This window comes from Vulpes lagopus, chromosome 1 (assembly GCF_018345385.1).
Source record: "Vulpes lagopus strain Blue_001 chromosome 1, ASM1834538v1, whole genome shotgun sequence".
Classification (NCBI taxonomy): Eukaryota; Metazoa; Chordata; class Mammalia; order Carnivora; family Canidae; genus Vulpes; species Vulpes lagopus.
In genome coordinates this window covers 118,945,805-118,966,058 of record NC_054824.1, presented here as the reverse complement: position 1 = coordinate 118,966,058, position 20,254 = coordinate 118,945,805, and the positions used below count along the sequence as shown (strand labels likewise).

Sequence of the window (20,254 nt, the reverse complement as noted above, 5' to 3'; positions counted from 1 at the left end):
CATTTTAATTTCTTTGGCTACTAGAGATGGTTAGCTTTTTAATAAGCTTACCAGCTATTTAGATTTCTGTATCTGTAAGCCACTTGCATTTACCATCTTTCCAGTTTTCCACTAGCTTGTCTATCAACAGAATGTTCAGAATATTAATCATTATGCAGATGATGAATATCTTCTAGTTTGTGGCCATCTTTTTACTTTGTCTACAGTGTCTTTTACTATTCAGTACTTTTACTTCTTTATATTAAACGTATGGGTCATTTCCCTCATGACTGGTGCTTTTTTGTGACTCAAGAAATCTTTTCTTACTCTGAGTGTACATATTTTATGCTTTTAAATGTTTCAAACTTTTGCTTTTCTTATTTAGACTTTTAATTAACCTAGAATTGACCTTTGTGCATGTAACAAGGTCTAAACAGGATTTTATTTTTTCCATATGGATGAGCTGTCCAAGCAACATTTATTAAGAATAATCCATCTTTTCCTTGCTAATTTGTAAATGTAACTGCTTCCGTATATCAAACTTTCCACAGTTTGTGCTTTCTATTGTTCCATTTTTCCCCTTTATACCTGTACTAATAATTACTTCACTGTTTTAATTATTAGAGCTTTACAGGTTTTAATACCTAATAGGGCAATTGTTTCCAACTTCTTCCAATTTTTCTTACTTCCTCTTGGCTTTTTTCAGAAGAACTGTAATATCAACTTTAAAAGTTTCCTCAAAAAACATATTTGGATTTGATTCAAAATACACTAAATTTATGTGGAGAAATGACATTGGGTTTTCCTATCCAGTGTAGTCCTACCTCTCCATCTTTGTAATTTTCTACACCAAGATTACTCCTAGGCATTAGTTTTCATTGCTAGTTCAACTTATATTTTGTAATTGGTCACTTACAGGAACGCCACTGATGTTTCTCTCGTAACCTTGCTGAAGCCTCCTTAATCCTACTAATAGTTTGCTGGTTCCCCTGGATTTTCTCTGTAGCCAATTATATTGCCTTCAAATAGGGACAGTTCAGTCTTTTCTCTAAGTAATTATAACTCATTTCTTTTTTCTTACTGAAATAACTATAACTAGGTCATCCACTACTATGTTGAACAGAAGTCTGGTTAGTAGACATCCATGCCTTGTTTTTGAATATACTAGAAATAATTCTAAAAGTTTGATCATTATGTATGATACTTGCCACAGGGCTTTTTATTAATCCCCTTAGTTAGGATAATCCCCTTTAACTTCTGATTTTTGTACTGAATATTAGATTTTACTGAAGAATTTTCTTGGCATCTGAGATGATTATACAGTTTAAAAATATTTAAACCTTTAAACCTTAAGGCTGTTAATTTGGTATTACATTAAGCTTTCTGATAAACTTACATTCCTAGGATAAATCCTATTTAGTCTCTACTTCAAAAAAATAACTACTTTTGATTCGTTAGTTAAAAAAATTTTTTTTCACCCTTACTTGTGAGATTGATATACTTTTTTTCCCCTGTTCTGTCCTTTTGGGATTTTATTTAAAAGTTTTATCAATCTCATATTAAGCACTTGGTTGCTTTTGTCACCTAACCTCTGAAAATTTTCACTTAAAAAATAAGAATCATCTATTCCTGGAATTGCTGATAAAAAATCTGAACCGGATGTCATTTGAAAGGTGTCATTTTGACTACAATTTCTCTAACAGTTACTTGTTTATTCAAGTTTTCTATTTCTTTGTGAGTCTATTTGGTGACTACATTTTCCTACAGATTTACTGTTTCATTAGATTTAAAAAGGTACTGGCAGAAGTTGTTTAGAATACATTCTCTTACATATTTTCAGTATTTCTGTATTTTCAATTATGCCCATTTTTATTATTTATTCATCTTACTAATATGTTTACTGGCAACTTTTCACGTTTTTCCTTGGTCAGGCCTGCTCTATAAAATTTTTATGGGGATGCCTGGTGGCTTAGTGGTTGAGGGTCTGTCTGCCGTTGGCTCAGGGTGTGATCCTGGGGTCCAGGGATTGAGTCCTGCGTTGGGCTCCCTGTGAGGAGCCTGCTTCTCCCTCTGCCTATGTCTCTGCCTCTCTGTTTCACATAAATGAATAAATAAATAAAATCTTTAAAAAATAAAAGGATCTCAGTGTTCCTCCTAAGTTACAGGATAAAGAAAGGTACGTCCATGGCAAAGCAGGAGATGTTACCTGTCAGTCTTTTTGCTATAGTTAAGAAGGTTACTTAAAGGTATGGTCATAAATTGAAAGATTTTCAAACTTGTACTAATATTTTTAAGGAGATTTAGTGGACTTTAATATCCCTCATAAATACCAAAAATTTACATTTTAAATCTTTCCTTTAATACATCTAATTAATATAAAACACAAATTATTTATTTTAGTAAATATAAGACTTCCTTTCAAAAGCCTAAATTAACTAGAACTTCCTAAACAATACAGATTATGTTGTTACCCCTACAAAGATTTAGGATTACTTAGGAAAGACTTAGGAAACATGGTGAACAACTAAGTTGTGATTAAATAGCCAATGTCTATTTATTGATTTTCATAAACCTCAGACAATACTGCAAATTATGTGACTCTACTGAACACTCCTATGCTATCCAGTTAAGTTTCAAAAATCTGTATTTTTCTTAACAAACTTCCAAAGAAGTTTAGATCCATATATGTAAAGAAATAAAAAGTACCTAACTTCTATATAATTCCTATGTGTTTTTAAGTCTCTTTGATTATATATAAACATATTTATCCTTCAGAATACTCAAGATGATGAAACCAATATGTACTTTAAAACATACTTGATAAAATAATTTTAAAGACTAGAGTTTTAAAATGTTAGTATTGTAATTAAACATACTGTTTGATATATTAAAACATGTATATTAAAGTATATTTAAAACTTAAAAACACTTAGAAGAGGGAACCTGATTAACTGAGAAAGACAAAATTAAGTCCCTGGGTATTCAGTCCATTCTCAAGGGTAATAAAATTTCCTTGCCTTCCATACATTCTATCTGGTGGTAGTAATCACTGCCCTCATCAAAGCACATTTTCTTTTCTTTTTTTAAATTTATTCATGAGAGAGACAGAGTGAGAGTGAGACTGAGAGTGAGAGAGAGAGAGAGAGAGAGAGAGGCAGAGACACAGGCAGAGGGAGAAGCAGGCTCCATGCAGGGAGCCCGATGTGGGACTGGATCCTGGGTCTCCAGGATCACACCCTGGGCTGAAGGTGGTGCTAAACTGCTGAGCCACCTGGGCTGCCCGCACATTTTCTTTTCAAAGAACTCTACATTTATGAATATACTGACTACTTTTTGCTTTTGTGTAAATCATGATATGTAAAATGAGATGAGAGCTGTCATTTCCGGAGGAGCTAACATTTTAATGTTAGTACTAATAATTATTATTTTCTATTAATAACTAATAGAAATGATTACTAGTTCCTATTACTCTAGCTAATGACATAGCAAGGTTGGGCCATTTCTCATTCCATCTTTGCTCTTATCAATTAACCAGTCTCCTCTGCCAAGTCTTTTAGACTTTGTCCTTCTTCAGAATCAGGCTCCAAATCCATGGCCTATGTTATACTGGTAGGGTACCCTTTGTACCCTATCTCTACCCCTTCCCAGATGGCTCCTTGGCAGCCCCAAAGAACAGACTTTTTTATCTTGCTTGCATAACCACAGCTTGACTCACACACAGAGGGGATTCTAAAAATAATAAAGAGTGAAGAGTATGCTATAAATTTTCCAATATGCTCAATGATATTCAAACAGCTACCCTACTTGTCAGACCTGCAAAGTACAAAAGTGTCACAATAAAGAGCACAGCTCATGCCTCTAACTTTGAGGACAACTTCAGATAGATTTTATTAATATAAAAAAGTTAATCATATAAAAAGGTTTCAGTAACTGCATTTATCTTTTCAGATGGTGGGGTGCATCCCCACATGCTAAAACTGACACAATGTCAGCAAAACACTCGAACTGCAAAGTTTGTAAAGCCCTAAAGATTCATCAGTGCTTTCACTGCCCACGCAGAGATAGGCAAGCATCCAAATAAAATTCTGGAAAATAAAATAACCCAAAAGTTTGTACATAATTCAACTGAAGTGTCTAGATACATTGTCTTATAGCTTATACCATAGTGAGGTCTCCCTACTCATGAAATCTTAATGGTAAGCCAATTACGTTTCCATTTACTTTCCATTCCTCAGTGGCCACCCAAGGCCCAACACTGATGTTCCTTTTGTTTGGTTATCTCAAAGCCCAAATCAAGTCTGTCAAACCATTCTAATCACAACTGTGAAAAGCCCTACCAGATGACTCAGACGGGCGGTATCAAGACAGAAGGCTCAATGATTTTACATCAAGGTTCATTAGTGGAAGACATCACTCCAATTCTGCTGAAGAGTTGCTGAGTTCTTATATGATTTTTAAAATGTAAGACTTTCTTCCATCTTGGAACTATAGGAAAATGTCAGCCTCGCCCAGTTAACACCTTTTTGCTATTAACTTTTTTTTCCTCAAAGGTACAGGGACCAACAATCTAGTTTTTATTTAAATTTCAGACCATGATAATAACCTACAAGAACTTCATGGTCAAGTACTGGAATTTGCTGGAGGGCTGGCACTATCTCTGGCCTGCAGACTAAGAAAACCCAAGCCATATTCCAGAGCTGTCTAAAAACTTCCCAGACCTGTTGAAAAGGGGGTTCACATGAAACAACTAATGAGACAAAATTATAGGATACAGATTAGCCTGCTTGTTCCTAACTAAGCTATGAGTCATAAAGGAATAGGCCTATCTTTGCCTTCACTGCATATTCAATCTTGGATACTTCTCAAATGGATACAGTAAGTACAATTTAAGGCAGAACAACTTTCTGCCAAGACATTTTTTTTTAATGTCCAAAAGTCTTCATCTGAGTTCTTCACACAATGCAGAGACTGGGCAGGTTGTTAATTTTCTTTTCTCCATGAACAAGAATGGCCTTAATGACCACACTAGGATTAATAGTGTGAGACTGTGGGCAGCCACCCTGGTAACTGCTGGCTGCCACGTATTCCAACTGATCTTTTCCATTTGGACACTGAGTCTCAAATGTACAGGGAAGAGGAATTAGTATGGTGAAGAACTTGGCAATCCTGGTATCTATACCGAGTTACTGGTAATACTTTTTATGAGAACTCAAAGATACCAGAATACATTCCTTTAACTATCATGTTAATATCATGGTACTTAAATATTTTAAAATGTTGGTTCTGCTTTTACATGCTACATAGTGGTGAAGAAGGAATCTCTACAATACCAGTGCCTTTCACAGGGATATGATAAATTGGGACAATTAGAGGTGAAATCTTCCCTTAAAATTTCTGAGTGTGAGCCTGGACTAATATTAAGGAACAGGTAGTTCTACACTGAAAAAAAAAACCAAAAGGAAACAAAAAAATCCAAAAGCCCTCAGCACTATATTTAGTGACTGCTATTCCTGGATTATTTTACTCTGCTAACAAGAAAACTGTATTGTTAGAACTTAGTGTTTGCAATCATACCCGAGCAGCATAAAAAAAGTGGCCCTTGAAAATTATACCACCACTTTGTTTCTATAGGAAATATCTCTCTTTGAGAAAGAAGTATGATAATTCACAAAAACACCTATTTTATTTGTAGAACCGCGCCTACCTGTGGTTACCATGTAACTGGACTGTCTATAACTACAAAGGTTGTAACATCCTTTCCATGCACTGTATTCTGATTCTCCCTCTCTAAGGAAAACTAGTATCATGTAAGCAAAACAAAATGCTTCTGGGCAGTAACATTTCCATCAGATGTGTGAATATATCAAATGGACTTAAAATATTGTATAAAGTACTACAGAGATGTGAAAGGCTTCTTTCAGTGGAACAGAACTTATAAAATAAAATGGCACATACTTTTAATGCTATAGGTAATGTACTACACATATTTTCACTTGGATATTGAGTAGTAAACATTGGAAATACACTGTAAAAATATGAAGAATGTACAAGAAGGGTTCTTATTCAGATCTAAATTTAAGATAAAATTGCTACGTAAGAGGCAATAGAGAACTGATGATACAAAACATTACATGCTTCACATTCTCTTTGTTACAATTTTCTGTACTTTTCCCCCCCATATTTTAAAGTATGAAGCTTCTCAAAGTTGCTTTTACCCCTCATGGTATTAAGTTATGGAATTCCAGAGCTTAACCCTGGAAAGCTCATGCTTTCCTAACTGCTGATGAGAGAAAGTTCACAAAGAATCAATAAAGAAACTACTCAGAGAGCCAGTTCTGGGAAAGTGGTGAATGGAGACCAGTACAAAAGCACAGATTTTACACTCCATGGAAATTTCTCTGAAAGTGTGTATTTTTGTTGTTTTATTATTAAAATATACTTGGAAATGTTATTTATATGAAGAACTTTAACATCCAGAGTTTTGAAATAGCTGTCATGTCCTGAAAAATGTAACCTGTAACTCCTAAAAGTATACAGAACTTTTCTTGGTTGTTTTATTTTGGAAGATTTTTGACCCAATTCTTTTTTAAATAGCTCAGCTTTCTGAAAAGTATGTATTTAGAAAATTTTGAATTCTTTATTCAATCAAAAGAGTTTTTATATGTTTCAATTAATAAATATGACCAGATTTTTAAGAATCCAACTTGATAATCTGTCTTAAATTAAATCTATTTATACTTGTTGATATCATTATCATTTATCATTATAAAATAGTCTATACTCCTTCCTGTGCCCCTTTAAGCTCTTTGCTGTTTAAGAGCTACAAGTTGTTTTCTTTTGGTGGTACCCTTTTAATATATATAATACAGTCTAAAGTTATTTGGTATTTCCTCCTCCAGAAGATTTTAAGGATTGATGAATATGCTTAAATTACTCATTAAACATGTTTTCCTCCCCATGTTACTATTGTCATCTAGTTTAAATTCCACATTAAGGGGGATCCCTGGGTGGCTCAGCGGTTTGGCATCTGCCTTCAGCCCAGGGTGTGATCCTGGGGACCTGGGAGAGAGTCCGACATCAGGCTCCCTGCATGGAGCCTGATTCTCCCTCTACCTGTGTCTCTGCCTCTCTCTCTCTCTCGTAAATAAATAAATATATGAAAAAAAAATTCCACATTAGGAATTTTTAAAAATGAGTTTTTATGACATTTTTGTTTTTAATAAATTTATCATTTGTCAATTTTTGTGGTCACCACTACTTTCTATGTTCCATTCTTTCTTACAGGTTCAATTCCCTTCCTCCTGGAGAAAGCTTTAGTAGTTTTTCAAAAAGAGGGTCTTACAGTGGTATATTTTCCTGGTTAATGAAAATGTGTATTTTGTCCACAGTCTTGAATACATTTAGCTGGGTATGAAACTCTAGACTGATAGCCATCCCCCCCTTAGTACTATAATACTATAATATTTCACCACTGTCTTCTGTCCATTCTAGTATATTTGTCTTTTTTTTCCCCCTTTGGTGGCTTTTAAGGTTTTCTCTTTAACCCTAGAGTTACAGCATGATGTACTGAAGTATGGATTTGACTTCTTTATCCTGCTGGTAGTTGTAGCATATTTTTAATCTGAGAACTTGGTTTAACCTTCAGTTCTTTTCAATATAGTTTTCCCACCATTCCTTCCATTTATTTTGTTCTTTAAAAATCCTATTGGGTATTTGCTGGAATTTCTCCATTGACCAAGCATTGCTCTTAACTGCTCCTTTAGGTTAACAAACAAACAAAAAACCCTGTTTCTGGGTGAACCTCTCATCATTACCTTCCAGTCATAGTTCTCATTTCATCTACATCCAATCTATAGTTTAATTCTATATATTCCAATTTGGTTTCGATGACTACATTTTTCATTTCTAAGTCTCTCAATTAGTAGTCATATTCAACCATTCTATTTCATTTCTGCCTTTTCAGTTTCACAATTTTTTATTCATTCTCAATGGCTGTTATATCATCAATTATCTTTTTATCTAAAACATGTATTTTAAAGTCATGGTCAAGCTGTGTGTCTGGAATAAATACATATATATCCCAGTAGTTGATTTGGTTGGAGATCTTTCCTAGTATTGAATTTCTTTATGAATTTTGGAATTGCAGTGTATCAGAGTTTTGAATGGGAGGCTTTTGCTTTGGGATGTTTGTTTACTTCTTCTTTCTCTCTGTGTACATCCTTTCTTGTCTAGTAGTTTTGCATTTGCTTCTACCAGGGCCCCTGGAGTCAAGTCTGGAAAAAGTCTTATGATGAATATCTGGAGCAACTCTTTCATTAGTATACTGTGGATATCATATATCCAGTCCAGAATAAGCAGAAACAAAGCTTGACATGAAGCTGTGTCTTTGTTATCCCTAGACCCACAGCTTCCTATAAATCCATAGCCCTGGGCAGAAAAATGGTAACATTTTTTCTTAGCTTCTTTTCAAAAGTGGGTAAAGTTCCACCCTAGTTCCTGGCTTCAAGCAGTGAATCTGGCTGGTCCCCTGGTTCCACATGAAACACATCTGGTGTCTATCACTTGTAGCCAAACTCTTGGGTGCCACCACCTTCTTGGGATGAGTCCAGCAGGCCTAAGACTTCAGTATCATTCACTACTTGGCATTATTGGTCCATTAAGATATTTTTCTTGTTTCTGGAAGCCCAGCTTTGTCTTTCTCCTTTTATATTTACCTGTCAGTTCTATGTGTTTGGAGCAAAGGGAGTAAGTCAAAACATACACTTAATGTGCCATCTTGACTGGAAAATTTACATAATCCTTTAACATTGTATTTGAGCAAAATTTAATGATTAAGCTGTGTAAGTAAAATTATCAGGGAATATTTAAATCCCTTATTAGTACCCAAATGACAAACTAATTATAAAATATCATTTTCATAAATGTAAATTAAATCCTAACTTGAGGTTCAAAACACATGGACCTGAAAACAATTACACTGCAAAATAAGCCTATAACACAGACAAAGCAGAACAACTTCTTTCAGGTCTGAAATCAAATTAGTCTTACTTGTGCAAGGAAGACACAGACTCTCAAACTAATACCAGCTTTAACCAAAACTAAAGAAATATTTCTGTGAAACTTAACTTAAAAAGAATATCAGCTAAACAGAAAAACAGACAACTACTTATTATGCTTAGTAAAAAAAAAAAAAGAAAAATGTATACCTTTTCACTTGTTAAAAATTTTGCAAAATATACATGTTCTCCTCCTGTTTTTAATTCTTCCATTTTTTTCCTTGAGGCTTGAGTATCATCTAATTTATAACTTTTAAAAACAGCTAGAACTTCTTCAGAATACTGCAGAGTAAAAATACCAATTAGTTTTATTTGGCATTGTTGCCCAATAATTTTTTTAGTGCTTTTTTATATCAAAATATTTAGAATTTACTCATAGTTAACCATGTATGCACACTGTAAAGCACATAAAACAAGAAAAACTATGATGGCAAAATGGGATTAAAACTATTTGGTATGAGAGTTCATGGTATTGTCAAAGCAGGAATAAACTTTCTACTCCTGAGGAAATGTAATTTCTTATGCAGTTTGTGTAAGGGACCAACAGAGAATGTAATGCTTTGAGAGTATCCAGAAATTTACCAGTGAAATGAGATGTTTAACCAGCTGTTAAATGCTGAAGCATTTCTTGTGCTAAATGCTGTGACCAAATAAAACAATGACATCAAATCCTACCCAGCTGGGGAACAATTCTAGATGATTTCTTATTCACCACTTAATCTGAACACATACCATGCTACTTTTAAGAGCTACCTATTTGCTTTTGATTTTGACTATAATCAAAAAGGACAACTGGTATTTAAGCAGCCAAGAAAAAGAAATATAGGGAATTCTTATAAAACAAAGACTAGCCATTTTTTTTTTCTGATAGTAGGCATATTAGGCTTGTTAACCTTTTTTTTTTTTTTTAATATTTTATTTTTAAGTAATCTCTATACCTAAAGTGTGAATCAAATTTAAAACCATGACATCAAGCATAGCATGTTCTACTGACTGAGCCTGCAAGGCACCTCTAGGCTTGTTAATCTTAAAAATAAAACTACCAAGGGCACCGGGGTGGTGCAGTTGGTCAAGTGTCTGATTTTTGGTTTTTTAGTAAGGTCCATCTCTTCCAGTTGGCTCTGCAAATGGCAACTAGTGCTGAATGTGAAAGTTCTCCCTGCTGGCTTTCGATTCCATTTTAAAAGAAGCTTCCTTCTATTAATATTCACAGGCTATCTGGCTCATATGGTCTCTGTCACACTACTCAAATATGCCATTACAGTACACAAATATCTACAAGTATGAGCATGGCTGTGTCCCAAGATAACTAACTCTATCTACGAAAACAGGCAGAAGGCTGGATTTGGCCCATGGCTATAGTTTGCAATCCTTATTATTTCAAGTATCAACAGGACACTTGAAATAATTTTGTGCAAAGTGAAGACAACATATTTGACAAAAATTCATCAATTCATGTTGACAATACTATATAAAAACAAACAAAAAACCCAAGGCTGTAATTATGAACTTTTAAATCCCTAAATTACACTACTTCACAAAATCTGTGGTTTATAACATTAGGAAATAGGCGTAAACATGTAAGAGTTAAAATTATATAATAACAAGCATACCGGATAAGAGTCAAGCTTTACTTCTGTCATTAACTGTAAAAATATTGGGTTTTGGGTACCAGGTGGTCAGCAACTCACCTTAAGAAAAGTTTTCCATGAAATCTTCTCATAGCATTGCACAGGGTTCCTGAAGTAATCCTGAAGTGACCAGAATTTTCGATATAGGTTGTAGTCAATTGGAATGGAGCTAATAAAATAAATGTTATATTAAATAAATCACTTAAGTTCTTTTAGAAATATCTAAGTGCTCCTAACTTTTCTTAGTTCATATACCCCTTTAAGAAGCTGATGATAGCTACAACTCCTTTCTCCAGAAAAGTGCACATTCATACTTATAGAAACTTTTATAAACAATTTCAGGGGATTCATAGACCCTAAAAGACCCACTTTATCTAGAACCCCTGGATTCTGGCCCAGTACATGATTGTTTAGAATTAAAGACCATGTTTCCCAACCTCTCTTGTGGTTAGGTGTGGCCTCATTGGTTAAATTCTGGCTACTTGGGAATTGAAATAATATGTTCAAATCCGGGCCATGTTTTACCATTTTCCTTTATCCCGTTTTGCTGGCCATAATACACATATGATGATGAGCCACATGGACTATAGGAAAAAAAGCAAATACCAAGAGATACAAGTTAGGAGGAACATAGGTCCCTAGACAATCTCCCTGAAAAGTGATACTCTATCAGCTGTAAACTGCCTGTCTCCAGACTTTTCCTCAAGAAAGAAATCAACTTCCACATTGTTTAAGCTAGTGTCACCTTTAACCTATGCTAAAGGCCATGGAATGAGACAGATATGTAAAGTACACATCAACTCAGTATTACAAAAATAAGCCTTTTCTTTAGTATCTTTATTACATTATTCCTAATTCAACTTGCACTTTCACTGTTACAAATCTGCATTATCAACACATTCTTTAAATTTTTAAATTTACCAAAATTACACTATGTTTTGATTTTAAAAGTTAAACATTTCAGACTTTACCTAAGAGATTTTTGTTTTTAACAAAATTTTCTAAATCATTCAAAACACCCATTATGTAAAAAAAAATGCTTGTGGTATTGACTATTTCATATCCTCAAATATTCACTAAAATTTTCAACATCACCTATGTAAAATTAATTTTATTTCTAAACACAATTGTGTACTACTTTCTAATCTTCCTAAATAAACCTTAATAAAATGAATCTATGGATTACAGTTAGCATTTTCTCTAAGCCTCATAGCCATACAAGTGTTCCAAGGAAGACTGTAATTTCATGTGGCAAACAGGAAGGGGCTTGGGGTTTAATGAGCCACACAGCACTATGACGTTAAGAGTCTTGCCTTCTCTAGTCTGGTCAATAATAGGAAGTTAAGTTAATCTTCCACTCTTCATCTTTGAGATGGATATATTTAAAATTACTTTTTTAATGACTAGGGAGTATCAGGGGCCATATTATAATGCATTTTAAAGGATTATAGAAAAGTAAAAGGAGTATAATTTTTATCATGTACTTTTTAATTTTTAAGGTTTTTGGGGTGAGAGGGTAATGTTTAAAAACCTGAAAAATGCCATGCATACTACATACATACATACATACGTGTGTGTGTGTGTGTGTGTGTGTGTGTGTATGTGTAGTGCAAAAATCAGTTTTCTACAAAAATGTCTGAAAAGCCATTAGTGAAGAATGCCAAAGGAAAATTTGTTTAGTATAACATGTGGAAGCACATGTGATAAAGATTCTCACCGTATGACTCTAATTCATATGGTTAAGATTACAAAGTACAACTTTGTATCATAAAATACCTATTTAAAGAATTTTATTAAATTTATATTAATTGGTATATAGATTTTAAAAACCCACATACACCTACACACATAGTAACAGATCACTTATATTAGATTCACACTTCTGACAACTGTAACAGCCTGGAACAAAGCTTTGAACTTGGTAATAACTGAAAAAGCTCTTGGTCTGCAAGAAAACAGCAGTTTAACAAAGTGCATGCACTTCATTTTACAAAAGAGGATTGAAATTATACTTAGGTACTTACCTAAATTACAACCACTTTGAATTATGTATAAAGGTAAATAACTATTTTATTTACCTTGAGATAAAAGAATGCTAACTTTGCTAGAACTACTAATATCTGAAACATGTAGATCTTGTTTCAAATCAATAATGAAGAATACTGACAACTTTTAATTGACCAAAATCCAGCTCCTGCCAAAAGTTTTATCAAGAATCAGCAGTAGTCAAAAAAATCGAAGGGGCATGTTAACTTTCATTCTTTCTACACTCTTTCCTAGTAAAAACTCTGAAAATAGGAAAACAGTGATCTGAACGTCAACTGACATCAACTATTTTCTATAACTGAAGCAATTTCATTGACTTATAACGAGATTATAAATCTGGGTTTTGGGCAGCCCAGGTGGCTCAGCAGTTTAGCACTGCCTTCAGTCCAGGGTGTGACCCTGGAGACCCAGGATCAAGTCCCACGTCAGGCTTCCTGCATGGAGCCTGTTTCTCCCTCTGCCTGTGTCTCTGCCTCTCTCTCTCTCTCTCTCTGTCTCTCATGAATAAATAAATAAAATCTTAAAAAAAAAAAATCTGAGTTTTATACAGATCAAGTTAAAAAAAGTCACACACACACAAAAACCATAAAAGGAACATTTTCCAAAATGTGCAAGTAAATTGGAAAAAAGAAAAAGCCACATGTAAAATAATTAATACCCATGAAATAACATGGTATTTGTGTAGTTCCATACGCTTAATAAAGAATGTTTTTGAGGGGCGCCTGGGTGGCTCAGTTGGTTGGGCATCTGCCTTCAGCTCAGGTCATGATCCTGGGGTCATGGGATCGAGTCCCATGTGGGGCTCCCTGCTTAGCAACTAGTCTGCTTCTCCCTCTCCTCCCTACTCATTCTCTCTCTCTATTTCTGCCTCTCTCAAATAAATAAAATTTTTAAAAAAGAAATGTTTTTGAAACCAAACTGCTTTTGAAGATTTTCTAGTTTTATATGTACAGTTACACACACACACACACACCACACACTGTTACTCAGTTACCAGATATGAGAATATAATAAACACCTCTTGAAACGTAGTACAAGAAAAGTTTGCCTCTTACTAATGGGATATGGTCTCTAATCAGAATGAGAATTATGTAACCATTATATGTTCCTTTATTGTCTCACTTGCCAGAAAGCTCACATCTTAATTTACTGTTTGATACTAATAACAATCTTACTCTAAGTTGTTAATTATCATCGCCTACTTATTAAACCTTCTGATCTCTTTTTCAGTTGGCCTAGTATTTATCTTAGGTGCCTCAGAGGAGAAATTTTATAGTAGTATTAATATATGACTACTAGAAAACCTTTTAATTGAGGCACTAAAATTTTTAAAATATCTTCTCCTTTGAAAGTTCCAATCCATGCTGTCCCTCCATGGCTTTTTCTTCATGTCTCAATGTCCTGAAAATCATTTACACTCAATGTCACCACATCCTCACCCTCCTTTCATGTTTTGATCCACTGCAATTTGCCCTCTAACTTCAATATTCCACAAATACATCTGGATTCTGTATTTATCTACACAAAGCATATGTAACTACTTGTTGTATACGAAAATCGTAACATATTAAGGTGAGAGTTACTGTCTATAAACAGAATGTTGGGACACCTGGGTGGCTCAGCAGTTGAGCATCTGCCTTTTGCTCTGGGTGTGATCCCGGAGACCCAGAAACGAGTCCCAAATTGGGCTCCTTGCAGGGAGCCTGCTTCTCCCTCTGCCTTTGTCTCTGACTCTCTCTCTCTCTCTGTGTCTTTCATGAATAAATATATAAATCTTTAAAATATATATGTTAAAAAAAATAAAAATAATGTTTTCGGGGTGCCTGGGTGGCTCAGTCTGTTGGGTGTCTGCCTTCGGCCTGGGTCATGATCACAGGGTCCTGGAATGGAGCCCTGAGTCGAGCTCCCTGCTCAGTGGGGAATCTGCTTCTCCCTCTGCCTCTGTCCCCCGCTCATGCTAATAAATAAATAAAATCTAAAAAAAAAAAAAAAAAAAGTTTTGTAACTATTTTAACCAAGATGTTCTGCAACTTGACATTTTTTTAAAATGTTGAGCTGGTGATTTTATAGAACATTAAATTGGAATTTTTTTTAATCCAGAATTTTTTACTGGTGTATTTGACCCAAATCTGAAATGGGCTTCATACTATAGATACGTGTTCTCTGTAAATGACAGTGCCTAAAACAATCTGGTGATACAATTAGTCACAAAGTAATTTCCCAATCTCTTCCTTTATTTAAAAAATAGTGAAGTGGATTTAAAAGGTAAAACCTGCAGTTTTAAGATAAGTCACTGGAATGTTAAGTATAGCATAGGGAATGCAGTCAACAACACAACATTATAATTGGTTGACAGATGGCAGCTAGACTTATCCTGGTGATCACGTCCTACTGTGTAAAAACATGAATCATTATGTTATATACCTGAAACTAATGTATTACTGTATATCAACCACATTTCAATTAAAAAAAGGACAAAATAAAATAAAATGATTGTGACAGACTAAGAGTATTGAATCCTATTTACCTGATTTTTCTGCAACTGGGACTAGCTAATAGTCAATGGGGCCGATTTATTTATACAGATTTAGGCAGAGTCTAACTACACAAAACTGCATTGGGCAGTTTGTCTTTGGGAGCTCTTTTTACATTTCAGGTGACCTGTTATGTTGAAGCCTGCTGCCTTGATCCTTTATGTTGCTCAGGTCAGACCCCAAAAGTATACTCTATCCACAATGTACATGAACAAATAGGTCTAAAAAAATCACAACAAAAACAAAAACCCAAAACACAGAACTATAGCTAGTAATAATAGCTAACAAATAAACTGTTCTAATAAGCGCTTTCCGTAGATCACCGTATATAACATCAACAACTAAAGAAAATATAACTACTGTGTATCTTAACAGACCATATCCAAGCACCATCTCATTTAATAATCTCAATGAGCAGGTAGGTGCCATTACTACATTATATTTCTTTTCTTTTCTTTTTTTTTTTTTTAAGATTTATTCATGAGACACACAGAGAGAGAGAGAGAGAGAGAGAGAGAGAGAGAGAGAAAGAGAGAGGCAGAGACACAGACAGAGGGAGAAGCAGGCTCCATGCAGGAAGCCCGACGTGGGACTCGATCATCCCAGGTCCCCAGGATCAGGCCCTGGGCTGAAGGCGGCACTAAACTGCTGAGCTACCCGGGCTGCCCCCCATTACTACATTTTAAAGACACTGCAACTGAGTTGCAGGGAAGTCAGGTAATTGCTTTAGGTTACATGGCTAGAACTGGAATTCAGCCTGGAGCCACACTGCTCTCGATGCTTCTTTGGAGATAATGTGTTTGAATCTGAAATCTGGGATGCCAGGTATACATCTCTCTGTGCAGATATTAGAAACTCTTCTTGATCCTCGAGAAATTCAATTGCAACTGATAACTTTTGTCACCTCAGACACCTGGAAGTGAATATTTTCCTTCGTATCTCCCTTTTTCTCTTCCTCATTGCTCCTAATGAGCATTAGGAAGAAATTATTTGGAAAGAAAGCACAGAGTTAGCAGATGAGATACGAAACAAAAGATGGGTATGGGAAGGGAAGAGGAGGGAAAGGAGGTTACTTCTTATTCTTACTTCATTAAAAAGTCAGCCCATTATCCACAGGCACTAGGTCCACAAAATTAATAGAAGGAAAAAGGGGAGGAGTGCCTAGGCTGCCTATGGTTGGGTTTTCAAATGTTAGAAATATGCATAAAGTAGGCCATGTAAATAATGAATTGTCTGTATGTAATTTAGAAACCAACTGATAGAGCCTAGTAGTGATTTAGGATTTATAATTATAATATACATAAAAAATCAAATAAAAGAAATCTATAAGCATGACTTCCTTTGTCCTTGTGTATATCTTGACACTTGTACTTGATAAGTCATTAAGGTTTAACTTTGTACATCATAAAATCTGAACTTCTAAAACTCACCAAGTTGTTGGAGCTTCATCATCTCCCATTTCACCTTCTTCTACATCCATTCCTTCTTCTCTATCCTCAGTGTGCTAAATTTAAAAAAATGTACAATGTGTCACAAAGCAGTTGTCAGGCAGAAGACAAATGTTGGAATAACATCATTCACACACTGCTAGACAAATGCTGTTAGAGAAATCTAGTCACGCTTCTGTAAAAAAACTAGTTATTCTTTAAGGCAATGGCAATTCTATGTGACAAAGATCTAAGAACCCAAGAGCAGTATGACAATGACATAAGATAGTCATGAAGATATAGTTAAAAAGTTTTAAATCAGTATTTCTCCAAACATGGTCTGTAGATTCTCTATGGGAATAAATACAATGACCTTTCAGAGAACTGATTAAGGACTCTAAGAATTGTAGTAAAGAACTCAAAGTATACTTAAGTAGTTTTGTCCCAACTTTAATTTGACCATAGAAATCCTCCCCCAACCCAACAGAGAACTCTTATTTTTGGGAAACACTTTATGATATGCTGAGTGTCTAGTTCTATAGTGAGAAATTCAAAATAACAAGTTTACATGAAATAGTCCAAGAAGTACCAAAAGATATATAACAGTGAGAGGCAAGATTTTTAAAAATCTTAAGTCAACACCACTTCCTTTTTTTTTATTTAATAAATTAATTTTTATTGGTGTTCAATTTACCAACATACAGAAAAATACCCAGTGCTCATCCCGTCAAGTGTCCCCCTCAGTGCCCATCACCCATTCCCCCCCACCCCCCGCCCTCCTCCCCTTCCACCACCCCTAGTTCGTTTCCCAGAGTTAGGAATCTTTATGTTCTGTCTCCCTTCCTGATATTTCCCACACATTTCTTCTCCCTTCCCTTATATTCCCTTTCACTATTATTTATATTCCCCAAATGAATGAGAACATACACTGTTTGTCCTTCTCCGATTGACTTACTGCACTCAGCATAATACCCTCCAGTTCCATCCACGTTGAAGCAAATGGTGGGTATTTCAACACCACTTCCAAATTGATAATAATTACATTTTAAGGAACAAATTATATAAGATAATCTAACTTACAGTGAGATGTTAGTTATATTTAATTAATAATTTTTTAAACTTGATAACTTGTTCCTAAATGAAGAATAGGTGTTGAATGTCCAGAAATTTGTCTTCTGAACATATCATAAATTATCTTTAAAATAGAGTTGATTATACCTGATGTCCCTTTAAAAATGAGTGGGCAAATATGGATTATTTAACAAATGGTTCTGAGATAACTAGCTCACTATTTGGAAAAAATAAAATTATAACTTAACTTACTCCATACTCCACATTCATGCTGGATTAGATTTAAAAAAAAAATTACTCATAAAAGCATCAAAAGAAAACAAAAGGGCTTATATAATCTTCTGGAGTGGAAGCCTTTAGCATGACACAAGGCTAGAAACAATTAAAAGACCAACAAACATTAATATTATATCCAAATTTTAAAATTCTATACAGCAAAAGCACCATAAATAAAGTTATAAGAAAGCTTTATGAGAAAAAAAATCAACAAAATGGTAGGTAGTGATTTAATATCATCCCATATGAGCTTCTACACATCAGTAAGAAAAAGATATTTCAAAAGTAAAATGGGCAAATGGCATGAATAGGTAATTCTCTTCTTCATTACTTCTAATTGGCACAGAAAAAAAAATAAATTCCAATAAACATAAAGTACCTCAACTTCACTAATAACCAAGGGAATGTAAGTTAAAACAAAGATCTACTTTTTCAAGTATATATCAATTAAGCAAAGATTTTTTAAAATTGGTAATTCCCAAGGTTGGTATGAGGCTGTGGGAAAATGTACAGGCATTCTCCAAGTGCCACTGGTGATGGTATAAATGAGTATGACCTTTTTGAGAAGTAAATGGTCAATAGCTATCAAAATCTGATATATGCAAACATTTTGACACAATTTCATTTACTGTAATTTATCCCAAGGAAATACCTGCATAATTTAGAAATGGTATCTACAATACCATTCATTATATATAATGTTGTTAATCATTTTTCACAATTAGAAATTATCCAAATGCCCACTGACAAGGTTATGATATACATATATATATGTATATATATGTATGTATATATACATATATATATGTATGTATATATATGTATATATATACTTGGAAGACTTATCAGGAACCTTTAGACACAAATCTAATGTACCGATGCAGAAATGCATCCATTTTATACTCTTAAAAGAAGAAAGTGAATTCCAGAACAATATGTATTGTATGACCTCAATTTTGGAATAAAACTACACACATATTGAGTCTTGTAAAGACAGGCAATGCTAAGAGTGCTTATCTTTGGGGCCTTGGATTATGGGGTAGCTGTACTTTCTTTTTTTTTTTTTTTTTTTACTTTCTATTTTAAATATTTCTATTTTGTTTGCATTTTTTATACAGACTACACATTATTTCTATAAATTAGAAATAAAGGTTTAAAAATTTTTGATGACTTAGAAGACCCATTCACAGGAGTTATCTTAGTAATAAACTTATAAATATGTTTGTTAGATTTCTTAGCCTCACCTTCTGACCCAAGGTGCTTTCCTGCTCATTGGTATTGAAAACAGTGACATTTTCCAGATTAAACTGACTCTGCAAGTTAAGACCTATTAGAAAGAAGCAGAAAGAAAAGATTTTCAAAGCAAACCCACCAAACAACTTAAGAATACAACTTTCCTGTCATATAACCAAAACAAAGAAAATAATAAATCCAAAATTAAAAGATCAAGTCAGAAATAATACCACACTTGATTTTCAAATCCTTTCTAAAATTCATTTCTTTAAGATGCCTTCAGAGTACTCAGAATTCTACACATTATAACAAATACAGTTGTCCTTGTTATTAATAGTTTAGAACAATTTTACAGAGTGCAATACAAAATAATTTATAATTTCCCTGAAGCACAAATAAAAATTGTATTAATCAAAAAGTAAGAATGTTAACAACATATAGAGTAAATATACCTTAGTTAATGAGAGTCAGGTTTCTCACTGTCAAAGACAGAACTTATAAATGAACATCAATACTGGTACTGGTTTAAACTCCTAGGTTTCACAATGATCTCATGTTTTTTGTTGTTGGTTGTTTAAAATTACATACACAGGCAGACACAGAAGTAAATATATATATATATTTATGGAGTAGGAAGAAGAACACCACAGCCAGGTGAGTGGGTTCTGAGACAGCACAAGTGAGGAACAAGACAAAGAGCCCCAGAGGGAACAGGCCCAGAACGTCGACCAGAAACTCTGTCACAGGAGCTATGGGCATATGTATGTATGTATGTATGTATGTACACACACACACACACACACACACACACACACATATACATGGGTTTGTAATACATACATATCTTTCCTAGCTCTGTCCACAAAGAACCCAGAAGCAGTGAAACTCCAGTAGTAATTAGCAGATCTAGGACCCAGATCTTGGCTTCTATATACTATTCTTAAATAAAAGGAATCAGGCTCTTTGGAGAAGTGGGTGATTCCAGGGGTGGGGTAGGGAAA

The 20,254-nt window shown here is 34.3% G+C and overlaps 1 protein-coding gene across 1 annotated transcript in view; it reads right to left on the bottom strand.

Annotated features, from left to right (window-relative positions):
* The window catches only part of THOC1 (THO complex 1), a 55,229-nt gene that overhangs the window by 19,309 nt on the left and 15,666 nt on the right, over nt 1-20,254 (bottom strand). The window contains exons 8-11 of the mRNA XM_041751289.1: nt 19,265-19,347; nt 16,677-16,750; nt 10,727-10,835; nt 9,186-9,317 (exon numbers count right to left, since the gene is read on the bottom strand). Coding sequence (XP_041607223.1) covers nt 9,186-9,317; nt 10,727-10,835; nt 16,677-16,750; nt 19,265-19,347 — 398 coding nt within the window. The remainder of the gene's footprint in view (nt 1-9,185; nt 9,318-10,726; nt 10,836-16,676; nt 16,751-19,264; nt 19,348-20,254) is intronic.